General features: G+C 36.6%; 2 protein-coding genes across 2 annotated transcripts; one reads left to right on the top strand and one right to left on the bottom strand.

Annotated features, from left to right (window-relative positions):
- Window positions 1–3: 3 nt before the first annotated feature.
- On the top strand, window positions 4–6,600 carry LOC137960174 (uncharacterized). The gene is made up of 7 exons (XM_068807689.1): window positions 4–165; window positions 1,568–1,704; window positions 2,613–2,695; window positions 2,864–3,034; window positions 4,922–5,032; window positions 5,803–5,869; window positions 6,194–6,600. The coding sequence occupies exons 2-7, from the start codon at window positions 1,587–1,589 to the stop codon at window positions 6,460–6,462; spliced, it is 819 nt and encodes a 272-aa protein (XP_068663790.1). The 5' UTR covers window positions 4–165; window positions 1,568–1,586; the 3' UTR covers window positions 6,463–6,600.
- Window positions 6,601–17,236: 10,636 nt separating this feature from the next.
- On the bottom strand, window positions 17,237–24,694 carry LOC137958629 (kinesin-like protein KIN-14I). The gene is made up of 19 exons (XM_068805702.1): window positions 24,193–24,694; window positions 23,361–23,527; window positions 23,128–23,271; window positions 22,458–22,718; window positions 22,314–22,385; window positions 22,132–22,200; window positions 21,726–21,788; window positions 21,431–21,562; window positions 21,267–21,348; window positions 21,086–21,181; window positions 20,812–20,985; window positions 20,546–20,652; window positions 19,898–20,079; window positions 19,644–19,805; window positions 19,218–19,471; window positions 18,961–19,124; window positions 18,576–18,878; window positions 17,989–18,482; window positions 17,237–17,909 (listed from the first exon to the last, which is right to left on the bottom strand). Exons 1-19 carry the CDS (start codon window positions 24,308–24,310, stop codon window positions 17,756–17,758), a joined length of 3,198 nt encoding a protein of 1,065 aa, XP_068661803.1. The 5' UTR covers window positions 24,311–24,694; the 3' UTR covers window positions 17,237–17,755.
- Between the last annotated feature and the right edge of the window lie 204 nt (window positions 24,695–24,898).

Here is a 24,898-nt window from a genome sequence, read left to right as displayed (position 1 = left end):
ACACAATCCAAGTAGGAAAAACCCCGCACAAGGCAAAAACCCCGCTATTCCTCTTCCCTCTCTCTTCCTTCTGTATTCTCTCGCTTGACACTTCCCTACGGTGCGAATGACAACCCCATTACAGCTTACCCTTTGGTCGCTTTTCTAGTATTCGTCCTTGTCAAGGTACTTTTATTTTCTACCTGATGGCCGTTTTCTTTCTTTTTTTAGATCTTCTATGGCTCGGTCCCATGAGAATTAGAGAAGGGTTCTAGTGGTTCGTTTGTATCGACATTTCCTTTTATTTAATGATTTTGGCTGGCTATCATGTAGTTATAACGCAACATTTCTTGATTTTTGTTAAGACGGCTCTTTTTTGTTATCATTTATTTGTGCATTTCATGCATCGTATAGTCTTTTTAATCCGGTTTATGCCCTTCGGATTTTGGAGAAAATTTTCATGGTTTGGGTGCCTCATGTTATTATAGAAATGGCAGCCGCTCCAATTTTTGAAATATAAACGAATACCATGTCCTGGTTTGTTTTGTTTCAGTTCTTGCAAGCTGTCGATTCGGCATTAAAAAAAGCTAATGTACTTGCATTGCGATTTTTTATTTTAGCATCTTCATTGATGGGTTTGTCACTTGGAGAAATACTGATAAAAGACTACACATTTTAAGGAAAAGAGTGGACAGAAGCTACAGAAGGTCGTGTAGATAAGTAGGCATTGGAATCGGTCACTCCTGGTTTCAAATGGAAATTCTAGTTGATAATGGAAACGCTGTCTCATCTATGTTCTAATAATTCCCCATTATATATTAAAGGAAGCTCCATAACACTTAACATTCTAGTCAGCAGTGGTTTATCACTTAACTTTTTTGAGAAACTTCTGTTGATGTTCATATAGTACAAGGAATAATACAGGTTTCCCTGAAGTCACTTATATTTTTTTTTTAAATAAAAAAATTTCTTATTACATTTTGTTAAGCATATTCTAAAACTGATTTAAGAAGCTATTAATTGTAAAACTTTTTGTGTAAGAATGGGCCTGCCAAACCCTTTTGAAACCTCCTTTCCTGCTTTACTAGTTCTCTTTTCACCATTCTCTCTAATCAAGAAAATTATCTTTTCACCACTCTCAAACATCCGATGTCTTCTCCTTCATCTCTTCTAGCGCTAGACTCTATATGATCTCTTTCTTTGGAGCGTATCTATGAGGCAACATCTTTCAACAGATAATGCGTTTGTCTTTCCGACAGTCTTGCTGAGGTCTTTATTGTTGTGAGGTTCTATCATTTAGTGGTGTTTATAAGTAAGAATAGAATGGTTTGAATGTATACCCATTTATAAATTGGGAATCTGACAAAAAATTCACAGAGATAGTGCTTCATATGAGTCCATTTTTTATGTTTCCAGTCTATGTATTGTGGTTCCATTTTGACATTAGGTTGAACTCTGAAGAGAGTGCATTACCTTCTCCATGACAGTCTATTCTTCCTGTACTGACTGTTTTCACTTGTTGTACAAATTACTTATTGATTTAATTATATGCTTTCTTTGTCTTTTCTGTGGGGTGGGTGCCTTGAAGTTCGTGGATTTTTCTAGTCATGGTGGGGTGGCAGAGGCACTTGAAATCTATCGTTCGTCTAGTTGGCAATGCAGCGAAGCAGAAACTCACTGCACAAGCAAACTATTCTAGTGCTTGTAGCAGTCCTTTTCTGTTAGGTAATGAAGCTTTAAATGTTATTCAGAAGGTTATTCATTCCTTGCAACTAATTTTGTTCCTTGTGCAAAGGTTTGGCAGCTGAAAAACTAATCATTTTCTCTTTGACTAATTTTTCCATTGGAGAATTTTCTTATCTCATGTACTTGTGCCACGATAGGAAACAACGGGAAAATTAATTGTAGTGCTTATACATTTGAAACAAAATGAAAATTATAAATAATAAAATATTAGTTGGATTTAAGAGTTAAATTGTCAATGATCACTTTAATGCTTCTTAGTTTATTTTTTCCATGGTGTGGTTTCTTGTGGGATTAATTGAAGATTCATTTTCTTATTCACTCTACATTGTGAAGGGCAATAGTAATCAAATGGAAAATTTCTCATCCGCACAAAATCAACACAAACACTCGCAATTTTTGGTGAAACGGAAAATCTTCTGCTAGTTCTTTTTTCCTATGGTTTCTTGTTGGCACAGATACACCCTATGCTAGGTTTGAAGTATGCTAGTTTTGAAGTATAAATAAAAAAGGAATATTTTGTGTAGATACCACAGAATCCCACAATCATACTGAAAATTCCCTATATGTTCCTAATATGTGAACCTTTTTACTGAAAAGTGCAAAATGCTACCCATGCAGTTGGAGAGGCAGTGATAAATCACATACATTGCTTTTTGTTTTGCCATTTCTTTTAAATTCCAGTGTTATGTGTTTTTTTAGTCTGTTCTCCTCTTTTGGTTTTCATTGACATCCTTCCTCGATGGTCAGTGGCAACTGCTTAAAGATTTGTTAACATTGAAGGCACTCATTGGAAAGTTCATCATTTGATTGCTCATGAAATGAATGTGAATCATTTGCTTTAAGAGTTAGTGTAATGATGATGTTGACTAACATGGGTTTTTTCTTAGGTCAATTTTATGTGCAGCAGAGGACTCTTGCTTTCTCTTCTAATTTTACACCGAGTCCATTGTATCATTATTTACAAGAGCAGGTAACTTTTTTCCTTTAGTTTTTTTATGTAAATTTCAGATAAACATTTACGGCTGCTGTTTTTCTTGTGCTTTCAATGGTCACCATCTTCAATTCTTCTTTCTTTTTTGCTTGCTCTTTTTTATTGTAATTTTTCGTATTGTCCTTGTGGTCTTGCTTATTGCTACAGGGTATTTCAACTTCAAGAAGACTGCTTGCAGACTCCTCCTCTGATGCAAATGTGACACCTGTAGCTTCTCCTCTGATACCTGTTTCTACTCCAAATAACGCCAATACAGAAAATCAAACTGTAGTTGCCAAACGTTCTAAAGTTCAAGCAGTTAGGAAGGGCATTAAACAGGTGCTTCCTTTTTTATTCTGAAGAATGGTCATGTCTATTTCTATAACCATTTTTTCAACCTAGTAGCAGATATCTTATGATATTACTGGATTGGGAGTCCTGTATTAAATAAAGAGTTCCTCTTGTGCATTTGATTGAGGTTAATGCTACAACGGTTATTATTATTACTATTATTTGTTTTTACTGTTATTCTTTCTCTTGTATGGATAGTTTGATAAATGAAAATTTGAAATGTTTTTGCTTCCACATTGCAATCTTTCCCTTGATTTGGAAATGCAAGCTTTCATGCTGGTCATTACTTTAAAAATTCAAGGATCACACACTCTCTTAATGCTTTACCAAGACATGACACTATAGCAGGGCCATTGAAGACCATGAAGAAGACCATCTTCACTTATTTGGGGTTTTCAATGTCCACAGACTATCACATCTGAGATTGAAGCTCTTTTACTAGGGCTGAAACTTTTAAAAAATGTGCTCTCTGGCTCCCTGGAAATGGAGAGAGACTTGAAGGTAGTTCTAAATAGGGGTGGGCACAGGTTGGATCGGGTTTCCCGAAACCCTACTCTGAAATCCGAACCCAAAAAAACCTTGAAATGTCAAACCCGACTCCGACCCAATCATCGTCCCTGCAACCCCGTCTCTTGCCCTGTCCCTGTTGACTTGTCCCATCCCCGACCCATCCCTACCCCATTTTATATCCCCACCTCGACCCGTGGGTCGGGTTTGGGAAAACTTGTCCTCGAGCCTAAACTCCCACGGATATTTTTCACCGCCTCATCCCTGACCCGTGAGGTGAAATCCAAAACCCAAACCCGGGGTCTTCAGGTCGTGTTCCCCTTGAAATCCAATCCGATGCCCACCTTTAGTTTTAAAATCGGAGACCTATAGTCTGTAACACTATTTTGACAAAATTGATGACATCTTAAGGCTCTTCTCCATCTTTTGGCACCATGGATCCCATCAACAAGTCAGCTAACCTACTCATTAGGAAAAGAAGACGTTGAACGCCAATGCTTCATTATTGGTGACTTTAAATGCCTTAAATTTTTTAAACAATTATTTTTATCTTGTGCTTATGAATTTTACATTCCCAAGTCTAAGGTGGTGCTCCTCATCTATTTCTTCTTTTTTTTTTTTTTTTTAATAGAACAACCTGTTGTACAACACAAGTGCAGGCCGTCTAGCCCAGACATCTCGTGTATTGGTTGAGGTATATCAGATTTTTAGAGGGGCAAGATGACACACCTCCTGTATATAGTGACATTATCAGACATCATGCGTGAGACATCTCTTATTTTTAGAGGGGCAAACCAGTACTTCCCCTGTATAACATGATGTTATGGGACATTATGCTCGAGACATTATGCTCAAGACATCTTAGATTTTTGTCGGCCTGAGCTGTCTTGGAAAATCGAGATGCCATCCCTGGTACAAATGAAATATAAACTGTGGCAATAGAGGGCAGTGTTTCTGACAACTAAAAGGGTATAGGATTGCGACTTTTTTTTTTGACGTCTTGTTTTAAGATTAGTGTGCTTGGAGTTCCTGCGTGGTTCAAAAAGATATGTTTTCTTATTTATGATCTAATGGCATAGTTTCAGAATTACATCTTATCTTGTCTCTGATAGTAAGCTCGTCAAGTGTCTTGGAGTTTCATCTTGACAACAATGAAAAGTAGCTTCTTTACTCAGATGGGTTATTTGTCATCCTACTGAGAGATTATAAGCTAGTTTTCAATTGTATTTTCTTCCTATGGGCCTGATTTAATGTGACTGTTTATCTTCTGGTAAACTATATTTTCTCTTGGTCACCTCTTCAGCTGCATGTTTTGCTTTTGCAGTCCTCATTTCATATTTTAAATTAAATATTTGACACTGTATGCAGAGTCCCAAGAAGGTCAATTTGGTAGCTGCTTTGGTTCGTGGCATGCGAGTGGAAGATGCACTGTTGCAGTTGCAAGTAACAATAAAACGAGCTTCACAGACTGTTTATCAGGTTATATATCCCACTCATCGTCCTGGTTAAGTTTAGTGTATCTTATTTTACAACTTATGTGAGGTCTAGTTCTGTGGTGCTACCATGGTACTGTTAGTTGCTTCTTTTTTGTGTGAATGTTGATTATACACATACACAGAGCCTGACCTCCTGGTGAGACTTTAACCTAAGACCTCAGACTAGAAACTCCCAGATGTAACCATTGAGCCAAAGGCCCAAACCACTTGCTTTTGTTACTTTAAGTAGCTGCTTGGTCATGTACTTTCTGGACACGAAAACTGTGGTAAGAGTAATATTTTAATATGGTAAGGAGAGGTACTATGTTCTCATATTCTATGTAAGAAAAGAGCTAAGGTCTGCTATTCTAAACTTGTTCTCTTGAGGAGGACAAATCCAAGGAGGTTGTGGCCCTTGAGACGGTAGTTACCCTTCCCTTAGAACTTCACTTTCACTCTTCATCTTCCATCCCTACCATAAACTAAATCCAAATTAGACCCCAATCTGCACCAATAAGTCGTTTCCACTTCCACCATTGTTTTGCCAGAAGTTCAAGAAACTTTAAAAGGAATCATATTCATGGTTCTGGTACCCAATGTCAAGGGATGAAGCAGTGCTGTGAAAATTATTTTTTACTTAACAGTTACCCAATTTTTAATTTAAAAGTTCACAATCAATGAGATTTATCTTTCACTGTGAATTGTTTAGAAGAGAATGTTATACTAGGCCAAAATCTTAAAGTATCTCAAGTATGTCTTCCTTTATGGTGGCAGGTTATACATTCAGCTCGTGCTAATGCTACTCATAACCATGGGTTGGACCCTGATCGTCTCCTTGTTGGTAAGAACCCAAGTGGCTTTTGTTTGTTTGCACCGAGGTAGCCTTGTCTCAATGACTAACCAATACTGTTATATTTCAAAGCCATAAAAGTACAATTTATTTAGTTGTTTCTGGAGTAACATTCCTCGTATAACTGCTGTATGATCTAAAGATCCATACATGCGGCAACTGGGTTGTTTTTTGCTTCTGCTTGATGGCATGCACCTTGGTCGGTCTTGGATAATCTTTTCTCTTCCTTCGACTACTCATGTGAGTCTAAAAACTCTCAAACAGAGTAGACTAAAGCTTCTAGTGATGCATTTTGCACCTTATTTTCTGCAACAGCTGAAGCATTTGTGGGAAAAGGATTCTTTAAAAAGAGAATTTCCTACCATTCCAAAGGGAGAAGTGGGATCAAGGTGAGGCCCGAGTGCAGGCTGACTGTAGTAGTGAGGGAGATCACACCTGAGGAGGAAGCTGAAATAGCCAGGCTTAAAGTTGCCAAATTCAAGAAGCTGACTAAGCAGGAGAGAAGGTTGGTCCCTCATAAACTCATAGAGACCACACCAATCTGGGGCCGCAAACGGAAGCCTAGGGAAGATTCTGCAGTCTAGTCTACTCAAGAGACAGGAATTACTTTTGGTTCATCTCTTCTTGAAAATTAACTTGACATCTAGAGTCTGATGGTGAGAACTTGAGGAAACTCAAAACCTTTTGTAAGAGAATAAAAATGGAGCTTAACGTTTTCTTTACTTTGGAGGAGCTGTCTATCAGATGCTTTGGCTGGGTCCTCGAGAGGATTTTTGCCATGATATTTCTCTTGTTGCTTTTGGATCAGATGAGATGTTTGTTGGATGTTCTGTTCAGCACTTCTGTATATTCAAAGAAGAAGGAAGATTTTCTTGGATTTTGCCCAGCCCTTGCTTCTGAGACCTCAAACCGTGTTCGTTCTTCCGTTTTTTCCAAAGAAATCTTGTTGTTTGGTTTGTTAATGACGTAGTTTAGCTTCATCACCCTATATTTAGCTGTAACTAATCGATCATCAAGAAAATGATCAAATATGAAGATGGGTCTCGTCTCCGCGTAGGGTGGATCCATTCAAACCAGTACAGAGGCCTCCATGGCCTCCATGATTGGAAATTGAAAACAATAAAACTTGGAATGAACTACACATGTAAGTAAAATAAAAGTTGAAAACAAAAACAGCTCAAAGTATGAACACAATTTCTGGAGAGACCGTTTTCTTATAAAAAACATTAAAAATGAAGGGTGTCGCTACCCACGTCTTTCATGCACTGATTGTTATTGGGAAGTGCAGACACAGAGACGCGGCGGGCTGTCAGAGAGCAATTCAGTAGAGAAAGGGAGATAAAACTTCAGCGCTGGAAAAGTCCGAATTTTCCGACTCTACTATTCACGCAACAGATCTGAAGGGCCTTAGCTTGCACTGCTTGGCTGCGCCTTTTTCTCTTGTAATTGAATGTGGTGTCACGGAGTTTTTAAAATTTGAAGGCATGCGCGCTTCTTCCTAAACCCTTCTTCCCTTATTCTTTTTTTATTCTTTTTAGTCACACATCCTTAAAAGCAATAGAGAATTTATGAGTTAAATACAAAAACCCATTATTTCCTTCTGAATCTGTCTTAGATTCAAACATACACGTGTATGAGGTTCTCATGCTCGAGTGGTTACAAATTTGAACCATCATATCAAAACAGTTAGATCAAAGCTGTTATAGATTTGCACAGTTAGATCAAAATGATTACCGATCTAGACGGTCAAATAAGCCCAAAGATAAATGAGTATTTTTTCCCATAACGGTTAACTATAAATAGAGTTGCAGAAAGTGAGCAAGAAAGAAAAAAATCTGAATTCTGAAAAATGAAGAAAATATCTTCCATTCGATTCGATTCGATTAGATTAAGATGGCAAAAGGTCTGTTGTATATTGGAGAGGTTTTGCCAGCATCTGATGTATTGTAGGAGGCATATATCTTTTGAAAAAAGTGAATACACACTTAAGACCTGATAGAGGTATTATTTAATTAATTAATTAATTATTTATTTGATTATTGAAGTGGGTCACATAACACTTTGTTATTATTTTTCAACAATTTCGAAAGAGATTTCAGCTTCTAGAATGGGAAAATCTGAAAACTCACTCAACAAAACACTAAAACCTGAAATATTTGATGAGAAGAATTTTAGTAGATGGCAGGAGTGAATGGAATACTGATTAACAACTCTAGAGTTGTTCTATGTAATTGTGAGTGAACCACCATTTAGCATCCCAAAGGGCCATGAACTAACAAGATCAGGTGTTAAACACAAATATGAAAAAGATACTATTTGTATTGTGTGTCGATCCTTAGTGCACTGAGCAACAATTTATATGACTTATAGTCAGATGTTAAGACTGAGAAAGGTTTATTGAAAACTTTAGAGACAAAGTATGGGCAAGAAATTGAGTCTGAACAAAAAAATTTCATAGGCGAATACTAACACAATGACAGATGGTAAATTAACGATTAATTAAACACATGAAATTCAAAACATTGTTACTAAGATTATTGCCAAGGGTATTCCAATAAAGGATAGAATACAAGCATCTGCCCTCATAGAAAAAAACTTCTTCCATCATGTTTAGACTTTAAAATTCAGATGAAGAATACAAGAGAACTTCCACATTAGACAAAGTATTGGTATCAATCTAGATAGAGAAAAACTTGGGTAATGGATCTAAAGTTAGTAGAAAAACAAATTTGATAGAATCAAAGAAGACTAACTTCATAAAGAAGAAACCCAAGAAACACCTTGGTAAGCCTAAATAGAAAACCCAAAAGGAATAAAACAAGAGGGCAAGTTATGTTTGTGAAAAACTAGGTCACTTTGTTAAACAATGTAGACACAAGAAAAATAAAGAGCAAGGTGATAGTACGACTCCTTGGGCAAACATGATAATCACAACTAACTAAACTGGAACCAATGACAGGTTAGTTACAACTAACTTAAAAATTAATTTGACATTTAATCCAACCGATTGGTGGATTGATACAAGAGCAATTGTCCATATTTGTTTTGATATTTCTTTTTTTTTCTTCTTACCAGAAGTTCAAAGGGAGAACAATGACAATGGGTCATTATAGTGTTGCTCAAGTGATCACAAAGGAGAAGTAGAGTTGAAATTCACATATGGGAACATTCTCACTCTCCATGATGTGCATTATTTGCCAGACATACGGAAAAAACCTTGTTAGCGGTTTCCTTCTAAGTCAATTAGGCTACAAATTAGTGTTTTAATTGAATAAGGTTGTAGTTACAAGGGTGGATCTTTTGTAGGGAAGAATTATGTTTCTTGTAGATTATTTAAATTAAATATAATTTTTATGAAGAATATTAATGAGAATAAAGTTTCATTTTATGTTATGTTGGTTAACTCCTTTAACTTATGACACAATAGATTTGGACACATAAATATGAACACTCTAAATAGAATGATGAACTTAGATTTAATACCCAAAAATAGCATATAATTTTAAAATATATATGAGATACGTGTCCAATCGAAACAACCCTAAACCCTATCGAAGCTTATACACAGTGACATGTGTGAGATGAACAATAGTTTGATTAGAGGAGGAAAAAAGTTATTTTATTACCTTTTTTTTATCAAAAAGTAAAGATGAAGCACTAGAATAATTTAAAATTTATACATTAGAAGTTGAAAATCAAACTCAAAATACAATAAAAAGGCTAAAGTCATATAAAGGAGGAGAACACAGTTCTATAAAATTTGGAAAATTTTATGAGAAACATGGTATTATATATGTGATCACGACTCCTTATTCTCCTCAGTCCAATAGAGTAGCTGAAAGAAAAAAATAGAACATTTTTACACATGATTAGCTCCATGTTGTCTAGTTTTGGTCTTCCCAAGAATATGTCGGGAGAAGCTTTACTTTCAACATATAAAAATTTAATTGTATTTCATTTAAGTACACTTAGAAAACACTATATGAGTTATGGTAGGGTTGAAGACCTAGTATTAAATATTTTAAAGTATGAGGCTGCCTTGCTAAAGTTGAAATTAACTTTAACAAGATGATGAAGTTGATTCCTAAGACTTACGGTGCAACTTTCATATGATATGCATGAAACAACAATGCATATCGGTTTTTAGTAATACATTCAAATTTACTTGAAATTTTTGTAAATACTATTAAAGAATCCAATGATGTTGTGTTTTTTGAAAATGTGTTTCCTATGAAAGAAAAGAGAAAATTAGAAGTAAGAGAAACTTCTAAATCCCACTACTGAAATAATGCCACAAACTAAACTTAAAAGCGGAGTAAAAGACCTAGGATATGATTTTTAAAAATTTCTCATAGAGGATGGTCCATTGACTTATACCGAAGCAATGAAATCTAGTGAAGCATCTATGTGGGAGGAAACAATTAAAAGTGAAATTGATTTAATTCTTTTACACCATACATGGAATTGACAGACTTACCTTTAGGGTTTAGACCAATTGGTGCAAATGGATTTTCAGAAGGAAATGTAGTCCTGTTGGGTCCATAGAAAAATACAAAGCTAGATTAGTTGCTAAAAGTTTTAGTTAGATAGAAGGGATCAACTTTTTCAACACTTATTCACTAGTCACTAGGATAACTACAATTTGAGTGTTTATTGCATTAGATGTATCAAATAACCTCGAAATATAATAGATGGATGTTGAAACAACCTTTCTCAATGGCGAATTACAGGAAACAATTTATACGAAACTACTAGAGGGTTTTGTAGTTCTTGGTCAAGAGAATAATGCGTGTAAGTTAGTTAAATCTTTATATGGTCTAAAACAAGCTCCTAGGCAGAGGAATGAAAATTTGGATAGGGTAATTCCTATCATACGGTTTAGAAATATATAATTTTGACAAATGTGTATATTGCAAAACATATATGTTGGTGACATGTTGATATTAGGAAATGAAAATATTAGAAGTAAAGAAATACCTAGGGTTAGCAAATATAATTTTAGGAATCAGAATAGTTAAAAATAAAGAGTCAATCTCATTATGTGGAAAAAGTTTTAAAATGGTTCAAATATGATAACTATAAACCATTTAGCACACCATATGATTCTAGCATAAAATTAAAGAAGAATGGTCGGGTTAGAGTTTCACAGTTGAGGTACTCTCAAATTATTGAAAATGTATAATGTTTTTATCAAATTGTAGCAGACTAGATATTTCATATGCAGTAGGGAGACTGAGTAGGCATACAAATAACCTCGATAAAATCTGATGGGATGTTATTGAAAGACTTCTTAAATATTTGAAATGTGTTGTTAATTAAGAATACACTATTCTGGATTTCCTATTGTACTAGAAGGGTACAATGATGCTAATTGGATTTCTGATTCCGATAACAGTAATGCCACTAGCGGTTTTGTATTTACACTATGTGGTGGGGTAGTCGCTTGGAAATCTTCCAAGCAGACCTTGATTACTAGATCTACTATAGAGTCTGAAATGGTAGCCTTAGAGTTGGTTGGTGGAGAAGCTGAATGGCTTAGGTATTATCAGACATTCCCATGATGGATAAACTAATTTCAACTATCTTAATTAATTGTGACAATTAGGTGACTACAATAAAAAATAAAAGTAAAAATCATAATTCAAAGTCGTCTAGACATATTGAGCTTTGATATAAAATTTTGAGGAAACTCACACCCACTGACCAAGGGCTTGTCCAGAGCACATGTACAATATGCTTCAGGGGGGGGGGGGGGGGGGGGGGGGGGGGGGTTAAAACCTATGACTTGAGGCAACCAACCTATCTAATTGAACATCCTAAGATGAAAGTTCAATGGGAAAGCAAGTTGAATGACTGACTGGTAGGAGCGCCAATTTATTTCACGCTCCATCTCTATGTAGTACTCTTCTCAAACAATTGATGGAATATGCATGAATTGGTCATGAACATACAAATAAGTTGGCAGGAAAGTAGGTAGGGATATAATAGTTGCTAGCCCTATTACTTGAGTCACCATCATTGGCAACCCAACCTATCTAATTGAAAATCCTAAGAAGAAAGTTTAATGGGAAAAGCAAGTTGAATGACTGACTGGGAGGAGTACCAATTTATTCATGTCTTGTATCTATGTAGTACTCTTCTCAAACAATTGATGGAATAAGCGTGAATTGGTCATGAAAATACAAAATAAGTTGGCAAGAAAGTAGGTAAGGATATTGTACTTGCTAGCCTGATCCCGATTTTGAGGATCCGGACACCAAATCTTGTTCAATTAATTTGGCTCAGTTTTTTGTATTGGAGTGTGAAAATCACATGAAGGGACAAGAATATGTACTAATAAATTTGGCATTTTATAAAACATATATATGTTAAGAAGTACCTCATTGCATGGATAGGAGCAAGAACCTATTAAATCTTAGGTCTTTGTTTAGTATAGTTAAATGTACTCCAAGGGGCAATTTTATTATTTTATATGATCTATACATTTCACTATGAGTGCCATCATGTTCAATATGTTTAAATTTGTCTATGGTCTAGTTTTTTTATTATTTGGAAATGTAGTTATGGAATTATATGAAATTATACATAACAGGCGCAAATATATCATTCTCTTTTAAATCACTCAAGTGAATAAGAGGCAACAAAGTTGAGTTTTGATCCCAACACCGACGCTTTCTTCCAGTCGTTCTTCTCTCTTTTTCTTCCTCTCTTCTCCCATACCTCTGTTTTTCATTATTTTAAATAGTATCAGAGTGATACGGTCTTGGTTTGAAGCCCGTGAAACTCTCCTCCTTTCTCCTTTGAATTCAACATCTTCTCAAAGAAAGGAATTTCAATTTTTATAACTGAGAGTCAAGTTTAGATTTTTTGTGTTCTTTTTCTTATATAACCCTAGGGTTGATGGTTCCTCTTATTGAGCAGTTCTATGTTTGGTTAGTGCCCCGAGAGGGTCTTTTTACTGAAGATTGTCTCATCTACAATGTGTGCAAAACTTGACCATAGGCCTGGTGCCTACTTCACTTCTTATCAGCCTTGATTTTGGTACTTTTGGGCTGAAATTAAATTCATTTTAGGCTTCATATGTATTGTTGGTTTACATGTGGCCTAATTATATGAAGAGTGGTCCACATAATTTGATTATGCATACAGTTGTAGTAAGGCTATTGGTTGATTGTTCTTTGTGCTCATGGTTAATTCTGGTGAAATAATTACTCTCTCAAGAGAGTTTGGAGGCTCTGAAGGGAAAGACATAATTCTGATTACTAAAGAGAGGTTGAATGGACAAAATTAACTTACTTGGTTCAACTCAGTTCGTATTTACCATAAAGCCAAATGAAAATATAAGTATATTGGAGATGATCCTCCAATTCATCTTATAAATGATTGGGAAGCAAAGGACAATCAGGTCATGACCTAGTCACTTGACAGTATGCACTCAAAGTTAAAAAAAATCATATCATGAACTGTTAGCCAAGGAAATGTGGATGTCCTTGGAATCATTATATGCACATGAAAACAGCTTGTCTTGTGTATATGAGTTATATGCTAAACTTTTCAACCTTAAGTGAGGTGAAAGAATAATCACTGATTACTTCGGTGAATTACAATGTATCTTATAGGAAATCAACATGTTTCATCCTTTAACCACTGATGGAATGAAGCTTCAAAAGCAATAGGGTAACTACATATTGCTAAATTTTTAGATGGATTGGAAGCAGACTTTGATGTAGTTAGGTCTTAGTTTCCAGCCTTAGCAGGTGTTCTATCACTTTCTACTGCTTTTAAACAAGTTAAAGATTATTGAGACAACAATTATATCCAAGGAAAGTAAAGAGAGTTAGGGTTTAATGCAGGTGCCCTTAATACCTTTGGTCAATCAACATGGTGTGTTCACTGTGGATGCACAAATCCTTTCTCTAATTATAGATAAAGTACATTTGGAAAACCCGTCAAACTCCTTGGTTCATGATAGCATTGAATCCTCCGTTGGATCTGTGGTTGGTATTTTATTAGGTGCCCTTGATGAGTTGCAACAACTTGCCCATTGCATTCCTTACTTTACCTCGGCTTCCTCAACATTTGTAACTCAACTTATACTTCACTTCCTATAGGTACATCCACCTTACACGTGCGTCCTACGTCTTCATAAGTTATTGACTTAGGAGCTTCTACTCATATGTCAGATATATCCATTAATTAATAATTTGAGAGTCTTAAGTTGGTAAACATGTTACACTTGTTGATGGGTCCGTGTCCTCTATTCAGGGAGTTGTTAGTATTACACCTACCCCATTCATGTAACTTAAATCCTTGTTGTTTGTTCCTAAATTTCCTCTTAATTTGTTGTTTGTTAGTTAACTTACCAAGTTTATGAACTGTTCATTGACCTACTATTCCTCTCATTGTGTGTTTTAGGGTCTTAAGAAGAGGAGGATGATTAATTTTATGCTTGAGAGAGAAGGACTATACCACTTGGAAGCCTCTCCATAGCTGTCTTCACTTGCCCTTGATGTTGTAGTTTCTTTGTTCTAGTGGCATTTACAACTAGGTCATCCTTCTCTAGTAAAGTTGGTCTAACTATTTCTTACTTTTCTTTCAAGTCTATCATTTCAATGTGAATCTTGTCAACTAGGTAAGCACCATCATATTGTTTTTTCTTCGAGTCAAACAAAGAGTAGCAAGTTGTTTGAGATTGTTCATTTTGATGTATGAGGACCACGTCCAGTTTCTAGTGTCTTTGAATACAAGTATTTTGTTTCTTTCATTGATAACTTTATTCACTCTACCTAGGTGTCTTTTCTATAGGAGAAATCAAATGTATATGATGTATTTCAAAATTTTATATTGAAATCAAAACCCAGTTTGATACATCTCTTTATATTTTCCGTATTGACAATAGATTGAAATTTACAAATAAAAAAATTGATGCCTTTTGTTAAAACCATGGTATAGTTCATCAATTGTCACGTATTTTCACTCCAAAGCAAAATGGAGTGGCTGAATATAAAAATTGTCATATGTTAGAAGGTGCACATACAATGTTCATTCACATGCATGTTCCTAAATCATATTAGGATGATGTACTGCTTACTACATGTTTTCTTATTAATAGGATACTCTCTTCGATATTTGGAGGTAAAGTTCCACTCAAAATATCAACTCCATCAACTGTTTTATTTCCTTTATCTCCTCGTATTTTTGGGTGTGTCTATTTTGCTCATGTATTTGGTACTTCTTCAAATAAATTATCCCAACATGCAATCAAGTATGTTTTTTTTTGATATTTTTGGACACAGAAGGGTTAGAAATATTTTTGCCCATCTACTAGAAAAATGTTTGTCTGATAAAGTTCTTCCTTGCTTCTATACCTCCAATATAGTGCTTACTCCATCTTTCATATATCTAGGTATAGTTTCTCCATCTTGCTTCTACCACCATCAGTTACTGTAGAAAAGCCCTTATAGGTATATCAATGATGACAAACCAATCAACAATGAGCCATGCTTCCTCCTCTCCCCTTAGTTCCATAATCCTCTTCACCTCTAGATCCTGAGGTAACTAATTTACATCTTCCTATTGTTATTTGTAAATGGTGTATATTTATCTACTAGAAACCTACTATCCAATTATATGTCCTTTGATTTCTTATCTACTTATTACAAATAGTTTGCTCTATCCTTATCTTCTTGTACCATTCCTTCTTCTGTACATAATGCTCTTGTCTTCTTAGCGGAAGCATGCTATAAATATTGAGATGGAGGTGTTGAGTGATAGTGGTATATAGAATTTATGCGATGCCCCTTCAGGTGCTATTGTTGTGGATTGTCATTGGGCATACACTATTAAATATAGAGTGGGTGTCTCTATTGAAAGAGCTCAATCAGTTGCTAAAGGATATACTTAAACATATGGTATTGATGTTTTTGAGACATTTTCTCATGTTGCCAGATTGACCTCTATATGTATTCTTGTGTCTATTGCAGTTAACTAGGGTTGACCCCTAATTCAATTAGACTTTAAAAATCTCTTCTTATATGACCATTTAGAAGAAGGGGTATACATGGAGCAATCTCATAGATATGTTGCTCATGAGAAGACTAGAGAGTTGTGCAAGCTAAAGAAGGCAATTAACAGCATTAAATAGATAGGTATGTCATTTGGGTTCATTGGGGGTCACTATGATCATTCTTTGTTTGTTATGAAGCAATCATCTTGAAGTATAGTCCTACTAGTATATGTTGATGATATTATTCTATCAAGAAGTGACATGAAAATTATTAAAAATGTAAAGAAGCATGAATTTGGGTTCCTTAAAATAAATCCTTAGAATAGAAGTTGCTAGAAGCAATACAAGAATTGTGTTAACAGAGAGGAACCATGTTACAAATATGCTACAGTTGTGGTTTGTTGGGAGCAAAGCCTATAGAAACACTTGTGGAAATTGATAATGTTCTTTGTGATGAAAATAATGATGAGCTCAAGGATAGAACAATATTTCGAAGATTCGTTAGAAAACTGATGTATGCCACTGTCACTTGCCCTGATATATCTTTTTCCATTAGTGCGGTAAACCAATTCACGGAACATCCATGCAAGGTATATTTAGAGGTTGTTTAGAGAATACTAAGGTATTTAAAACGACACTAAGGAAAAAGATTGTTTTTTAAACCCCACAATAATCTAAAGGTAGATGTTTTTTCAGATGTCAACTGTGTTATTTCTAAACTTGATAGAAAATTCACTACCGGTTATTGTGCGTTTGTAAGGGAAACTTTAGTGAGTTGAAAAAACAAAAAGTAGAATGTGGTGGTCCGTTCTAGAGCAAAAGTTGAGTATATAGTTATGGTTCATACTATCAATGAGTTAAAGTCGATGAAATCATTACTTCAATAGTTAAATTTGCCAGTTGCTAAACCTATGACCATGTATTGTGATAATCGCCCAGTTACTTTTATTGTGAGCAACCTAGTGTTTCATAATAGAACCAAATATATAGAAGTGGATTGTTATTTTATTTGAGATACAATAACATAGAAAGAAATTAGTATTCCCTATGTTCAATCTTGTGATCAAGGTAATGATGTGTTCTCTAAAGCCTTGAGTCAACATGAATTTAAGACATTTTATTACAGATTGGGGTTTCTAGACATATATGCTCCAATTTGGGGAAAATGGGAGTAAGGTGGGGTGAGTGTTAAATGTAATGCAAATGGTAATTTAGTTATTTTACATAATCTATATATTTTAGTACAAGTGTCATTATGTTCAATATGCTTAAGTGTGTCTATGATCCAGTTTTTACATTGTCTAAAAGTGTAGTTATAGAATTATAAGGAGTTACATGTAAAGGGGTAAATATAATATTGTTTCTCAAATCACTTGAGTGAATAAAAGGAAAGATAGTCGAGTTCTGATCACCATCTGATCCCCCATCGAGAGCAACACCTAGAGAGTCTCTTCTAGTTCTAGCCATTCTTCTTCTCTCTTTTCTGGTACCTCAGTTTCTCATTATTTTACAAGTATCTACTGTTCCTTGGTCCGCTTGTAAACCCTCTTGCAAGTTATCAGAACCTTTACATGGTGACAGGACCCTGAAAGTGCTTCAAGCTTTCTGCTAATGAAAGCAAAGCAAAATACTTACATGGTGTCCTGAACAGTTTTTTTCCCTTTCCGTTTTTTAATATGCAGGGACAGGGCCACACTGGAAAAAACAAATGAATGCTAGAACAAAAATCTCTAGACATTGAAAGAATCGGAAGCACACGAGACAGATTAAAATCACCGCCATACGTCTTCCCAGCAACGGATTTGTTGCCTCGTCGGACGACCATATATACCAAAACAACGAAAGTAAACCCTCTCGTCTATGTACAGCCATCATTTCCCGCTTCCACCTTTGCCGTTAGAAAGATACCGTTTCCCGTCAATGCCACCGGAAACTGCCGGCTTCCCAGCTATCTTGTTGAACGACTTGCTTCCTGCAGTGACCAGTTTGCGCGACTGCGACGATCCATGCGCTGGACTTGGATGCCTACCCGAAGAAACGATGGCCTTCTTACCATTTTCAGACAAGATTAAAAAAAGTAACAAATAATGACTGTGACGTTTACCTGTTATCCGGGCTGCTCGTCGCTGGCTTTGGCTGGGGCTTCTTGATCTTCGATCCAGTGCCCGGAGGAATATTAGTAAGCTTCGCAACATTGAATTGCCAAAGGGCGTCTGTTGCTTCAGAAGAGTCACTCGTTGCCACCTCGAGCTCGTCGGAGTCATCAGTGATCCCCGTCTCGTCCTCGTGGCCTTCCCTTCTGCCATACTGTAGCTCAGGGGGGATTCTCGTTTCAGGAATATAACCCTGATAGAGATGTTGCTCCGGCAAGGATGCGCCTTGTACCTGCCAGCTTCTCGATAGATTGTCATGCCCACGTACTTCTAGCCTGTTGACCATCACCTTATCAACCCATTCTCCAGTTCCTGAATCTTTCTCTTCTCCTTTCTGGCACTCAACTCTAAGACTGTACTCCGGCCACGTAGGTGTATTGTTGGCCGTTAACTCACACAATTGCAGATCAGTGGTGGACTTACTCTGCCTGAAGGTAGGGGGATTCTGCAAAACCCATCAAAGTTTACAAATTTCATCAAATTTGATTATTTAGTTTGGAGTTTTCAAGCTAACTCGCACTAGTTCAAGAATTCTTACTTCTATATTCCCTACTTCTTCCATTGGTTGTCTGAGTTTGCCAAATCCACTCGGCACGTCTCTTCCACCTTGTCTATTAGAAGGTATAGGTGAAGGCCCACGACCCTTCAATTTAGGGATGTCAGAAGGTGAGACTGTATTTCGTAATTGATCTAATTCTCCAGCATGTCGGATTGGATGAACAGGTGAGGGCCCTCGTGAGGACCCTCGTCCCTTTGTTTTTGGTATTTCAGGTGTGAAGACCGGACTTGAATGGAGCTCTGCTTCATCTTTTCTTCCTAATGCTGCCTGGAGAGTAGCAATCTGAACGTGCAAATGTAACATTCAATAATAACAGTTCTTGTACAAGCTGGGAAGAAAAAAACAGAAAACGCATGGTAGAAACCTGTTCTTTGAGCTCTCTGACTTCGTTACCGTCTTTGTTTACTCGAGCTGCGCCGAGCTCCACAGTGGCAACCCGCTCAGCGAATTTGAGCGTACTGATTGTTTCTCCGATGGCATCAATTTCGGGACTAATGTGAACAAACATTAGGGTCTTCGCTTGTCCACCTAAACAAGAAAAGCAGCAGTCAGAAGATCACCAGAAGGACGGCGACAAAAATCCTTTCCCACCCGTCAGGAATAGGAACGTGTACTGCTTACCAAGGGAGTCTTGCAGCAGTTGCGTTAGTTTACTGTTCCTGTAAGGGACATGCGTATTCTTTTGAGCAAGGGAAGCGATCACATCTCCTAGAGCTGAAAGCGACCTGTTTATGTGCTGGGCCTCCTTCAATCTATCACCTGTTACCTTAGATTTATCAACTCTTTCACTTCCTGCTAAATCAACCAGATGCATACACCCACGAAGTATGGTCCCTGAAGCGACGTTTCTTCCTTGAACATGAACTGTTAAACAACTGCAGATAATCCCATCAATATCCAATTCGAGAACCATTTTTAAGCATTACTAATAAGGCCAGCCATTGATTTGGACAACCAGTGATTATGGGCAGCAGAATTTGAAAGCAAAAATTGTGAGAAGAGCCACATTAGAATGGCACCGGTGAGAGGGATTCAAACTGTAATCACCTATGGGAACGACTACTACGGTCATTCAAGGCGGTTGAACTCACTGCACGATTTCTGTGTCCAGTCTCCATTAGTTCAAGAACGTCAGAAGTTGTTGACGCGGGAACGACAACTGCATCTGGTACATTGAGTCCATTCTGAGAACTATTACGTATTTCTAATGTGTTATTTGTAAAGGAAATACAGAATCTGTAACTTAATCAGAAGAAAGATGAAAAGGAGTAATGAAAAACAGCTAATCATATAAAGGATATCTTTTGTTCAGACCACCATCTGTGGCAAGAAGGTCTCTAACTTGTTCATTATAAATCTCAATCATTTGAACAGAAACTTCATATGAGCAACTATCTCTCCGCTGCTCAGAAAGAGAGAATAGATCACTTAAGGCCCGAAAATTAACACCTCTGGTTTCCTCTGTAAGCTCCCGAGGCCCAGTCTGCACGAGATGTAATCAACTAAAGTCATAATGCTTTCATAATGAAGTATACAGACAGAAATGACAAATCGTAATAAGTGAAGCAAGGTAGGGTTAGGATTAAAGAGAGAGCGAAACATGAAGTGCAAAGTTCAGCGAATTCAACGATTACTTGAGGGCTGTAACTTTGAATGATAATAATATGGAAGGTATGGTGCAATATGAGGTTGCTAGACATGACCACGTGAAAATTCAGTAACTAGAAAGGATTTCCTCCCTCAAGTGGATTCACTTCCTCTAGGTGATCTACTCCCTTGACATCATCTTTGCATGCATAGTATCGCGAGAGATCAAGCTAACTAGAAGAAATTGAATTTTGATGCATCTGCTTTCTCTGCATCTTAATTGGGGGGAGGGGGGTGCAAATCATAAACATGTTTTAATGAATAGACATAATGGCAGCAACAAAATCTGAATGTTTGGTTACCATGGTATGAGTCTTTCCCGATCCTGTTTGGCCATAAGCAAATATACAAACATTATAACCATCTAGGACAGATCGAATCAGAGGTTGAGTATCTGCAAATACCTCCGCTGTTGGTTGTGAGAATAAAGATGGTTATTAGAAATTAATCAGAAGGATAAAGCAGAATGGAGGATTTGTGCAGCTAAACACAACATAGTTGGCCACAGTATGATGATGATAATTTGAAAGAAATAAGAAATTAATATAAAAAAGTAGTAGCGAACAACCTTGTGTTGCAGATGGACCAAAGACTTTGTTGAAGTTGAATGTTTTTCGCACTTCCTTTCCATATGTTAGAGGAGTTAGAATGGTAATACTTCCGTTATCTATATGATCTACTGTGCTCATACGAGTCTGACCAGGCAAGAATGGCCTCACACGACAATAAACTCTAATACTTCCTATTCAAATAGAAAAAAAAAAGTTCAATTCTTTCAGAAACAATAACTTCTCAACAAACTTTCACAAAGAAATACACAACACTGTCTTCATTAATACTACCTTTAAGATCTTGCACTTGGTTATACAACTTCCTATTTTCTTCAAGAACTTTGTGATATCCAGACGCAGCATGAGCTAGACCATATATTTGTCGACCTGTTACAGAGGTATAATCTTTCTTCCATTGATCTCAAAGGGAGAAAAAAAAATAGAAACCAACAACTTTTGTGAATCATCATACCTAGATTAGTGAACTCCTCAAAATACTTCCTTTGCATGAATTGCATACCCACTTTGGTAGTATGAAGTGTCTCTCTTAGTTCCTGAAAAATTGAAGCTTTCAGCACTAACCACTCATTGGCAGTTCAATATTTTTCCACACAATAAAGAGTATGAGTCAAGTACCTGAATATGTTTCTGTTGTTGTTCAAATGATAACTGTTGCTTTAATAATCGATGCTCTGATTCTTCATCATTTATGGTGTCCATGTGAAAAAACTCTTCCGTATCTTGGGCTATTGTCTTGCTGGCCACCGCCTAAGTTGTAATAAAGTCCCACACAATAAAACAATCAGTGAGGATTGTTAGCAAAACATTTATCTACAAGCAAATAACACCGACTTTAAAGAGGAGCTTGTCTTAAATGAAAAAGTTACTGTAAGCTTTTCATGTACAAACTGCACTTTCAAGAAGTACGAACCTTGGATTTAGGAGGAGATTTGCAGTCTCCAAATGCCACAGCACCCTTAACGGTTGTTTTCTCCTGCTTGCCATGCAAAATACAATGAAACTTCAGAGAACTCACTCCAATTTAGAGACAAATTTCTATGCTTAGAAATTAAATTTGACAATCGAAAACAAATTTCTAAGCTTAAAAATTTGACATTTAAAAATTCCAACACAGGGTCTAATTGATCAAGTTGAAGAGAAGAAAGTCATAAAGGTGTTTAGGGACTTCATGCTGGAGGAGTTCCCCCCCACCCAACACACACCCCGAAAATAAAAAGAGTGAGAGAAGGAAAATGAGTTTATGTTGGCATCACATTTATAAAAAAGAACGATTTTCTCTAACAGTTTACAACCACCATAACAGCAGGGAAACAAACCATTTCATTTTGATTCATTAGTCTATGCTCAAACTCCTCCATGACTTTATTTAGCATAGACTCCACCAACTGTGCCAAGAATGAAAACAACCACAATTATCCTCGTATCCAATACATTAAATGCAAAACATTATGACAATCACAGTTTAACAAATATTAACAGCAAGCCAAACAATCCTTACTGCTGGAACTTCATCAGGCCTTTTATCTGATAGAACTGCTCGGACAAGGACATTCAAAGGACGAGAATTATTCTGAAATCATAACATAAATTAGCTCATAGTACATAACATTGTGGTAAAGCTAAGTAGAGACTTCCTGCATACCATTTCAGAGGATTCCTGGGAAAGATCTCCACTCAAATTGTTTTCAACTGGTAAACCATCAAAAAATTTCTCATTAACTGATGAATTCCTTGACAAAGAACCTGTGAAAGGCTCTGAATTCTTCCGCACGAAACATTTTCCAGTAATGTTTGTCTTCGAATTGCCACTATATTTCCAGGAACCATTGCAACCAGATAGTTTCCAGTCACTGTAGGATTTGAGTGCAAGAAGGCAGTTCACAACCCTAGCAGATTTTCCTCCCTGAACATCATAAAGGGGAAAGTAAACATTGACTACTCTTCTGATAAAAAAGAAAAGAAAAAAAAGAATAAAAATCATTTATCTTATCTCTAACACGTATTCATAAAATCTTTAAAATTCAAAAGAAGCATAGAATTCAGTAAGAGCCATAAGCAATGTGGTATTAATTATGTTTACATAGAAAATGACAGGCCTTTTACAACAAACCAAATAGAATGTACAGAAGAAAATTATAGTTATAGTTATACCATTCAAGCTAGCAAATGTTTTCCCTTCTTTCAGGTTTAGAGTAAGAAGTAAGCAAAACATACTCTGTTATGATCAGCAACTGGAAATCAAGATACAAATTCGTATTTAAAACACACAAACAAGGAGGATGGAATTATTTTATCTCTGACCGACAACCCACCTGGTTCAAATCTGACGCCTCGAAAGTTGGAAGACCCATCTCCTCCACTGCGACAAGGAAGTTCCTCACATTCTCAAAATATTGGTATGCTGACAATGCAGCTCCATCAGGGGGAACAGCCGAATCAATAGGAGCTTCTACCACCTAGACAGTGCAATTAGAGAAAATGTAGATGAAAAGGCAAAGATTGATGGACAAAATAAAAAGATAAAATTCTCATCTGTGAAACTCACCTTTGGGACAGCACTCGGTTGGACCTTGTTGAGAGCATTACATAGAACTATGCCATTTCTTAATCCTACTCTAAATTCTTCCTCTGTAGGCTCAGCCGGTAAATCTTTGGCTCCTACTACACCAACCATCTTTCTCAGCCATCCAGCCACTTCGTATCTCCTGGATGCTGTGAACAATGAAGTAAATTTTTCGTTTTAGGTCCAACATTAAATCAGATTAATATATCTCGAATAAAAAGGTCACGATAAGTTGAGATATTGAAGAATAAGGTTGCAATGTGGAAGGATTATTAAAGTTAAAACAGAAAAGCGAAAATTGGAAGATTTGACCAGAGAAATCTGCCATATGCAATTGCCAGCAGCAAAGTTCTTTGTCTTATAAAAGAACAAAGAAAAAAAGAAAAATGACGAAAAAAGCGAACAAATAACGAGTGTAGATTATTAACAACAGCAAGAAAGATATCTTATGTAAAAAATAAATTAAATGTAATATATAAACTCGATAATTTCTGCTGATCTTTATGAAGAAACATATGAATACATAAAATTTGTGGCGAGATGATTGGATTCTATAATTCAATACAAATTAAGAAATTAATTTAAAAAATGCTTTGTTTCAAAGACAGAGAACTAGAAAACTCAAGATTCACAGGATAATAATCGGCAAAACGAGTAAAAAGAGCATGAGATCAACTGAATTAAGTCACATAAACAACATAAATAAAGAAACCAGTTTCTCTCATTTTTTTCTTCAGTACGGATCAAGCAAACGTCCGCATTCCACGCAAACAATCGAGACACGCGAAAGAATTTTCCAGTCCAAACGTTTCACCTGCTTGCTCTTCCTTCCTCGATGCCAAATCTCTGTCGCTTAACCGATCGCCATGCTGCCTGACAACGTCCTCCACCAGCGAAGCCATGGAAAACGACAAAAAGCCTTCTGACGCCATGACGAGATACTAACACCGAAACACAAACAACCTCCTCAGCAAAATCAAACCAAAATTTCCGTCATTAACGATCCTTCCAAGAAATGCCTCCACATGAACCCGATTCTTCACTTCCAAAAGCCAAAAAATAATAATAGTAGTAGTATTAGTCCGTCAACGACCAGAATCTCCAACAAATACGTTCTCCATCAACGGAAAAGCTTCGGCTTCGGTCCCGAAAATCGAAGCTTCTCCGAGCGACTCCTCCACTGAAGCTCCTTCAACGAAGAGATTGACAGAGACCGGCCGAGGGAGGCAACGAGGGATTTACGGTTTCAACGGACAGAGCGCGAGAGAGAAAGAGTCCGAATCGAGCTTTGAGAAAGTTCGTGAAAGAGCATTTCAACAGTCGTCCGCCGTTGTCCCCCCTGAATGCAAGTACCCGTTCTAATATCGTTCTCAAAAGCGCTGCCGAGCCTGCGGCGGAGTCTCCAGGCTCGGATCCGAACGGTTTTCTATTTTCGCGTCCGGCATAAAACAAAAAGCTATTTTTAACATTTTCCCCCTTGGCTCCCCGCCTCTTCTATTTCGCCCATCTCGGTTGTCCCT

Source organism: Aristolochia californica, unplaced genomic scaffold (genome assembly GCF_029961685.1).
Source record: "Aristolochia californica isolate CCGP_79_NKW_82.1479 unplaced genomic scaffold, dmAriCali1.0.hap1 SCAF_3, whole genome shotgun sequence".
Lineage (NCBI taxonomy): Eukaryota > Viridiplantae > Streptophyta > Magnoliopsida > Piperales > Aristolochiaceae > Aristolochia > Aristolochia californica.
This window is presented reverse-complemented; position numbering and strand designations above follow the sequence as displayed.

Coding starts and splice junctions, on each gene's coding strand:
- LOC137960174 (XM_068807689.1), top strand. CDS start 1,587: ATGGTGGGGTGGCAGAGGCACTTGAAATCTATCGTTCGTCTAGTTGGC. Junction 2,696..2,863: donor ATCATTATTTACAAGAGCAG/GTAACTTTTTTC, acceptor TTATTGCTACAG/GGTATTTCAACTTCAAGAAG. Junction 5,870..6,193: donor CCCTGATCGTCTCCTTGTTG/GTAAGAACCCAA, acceptor TTTCTGCAACAG/CTGAAGCATTTGTGGGAAAA.
- LOC137958629 (XM_068805702.1), bottom strand. CDS start 24,310: ATGGCGTCAGAAGGCTTTTTGTCGTTTTCCATGGCTTCGCTGGTGGAG. Junction 22,719..23,127: donor AGGCGTCAGATTTGAACCAG/GTGGGTTGTCGG, acceptor TATGATGTTCAG/GGAGGAAAATCTGCTAGGGT. Junction 19,806..19,897: donor GATGGTGGTCTGAACAAAAG/ATATCCTTTATA, acceptor TACAAATAACAC/ATTAGAAATACGTAATAGTT.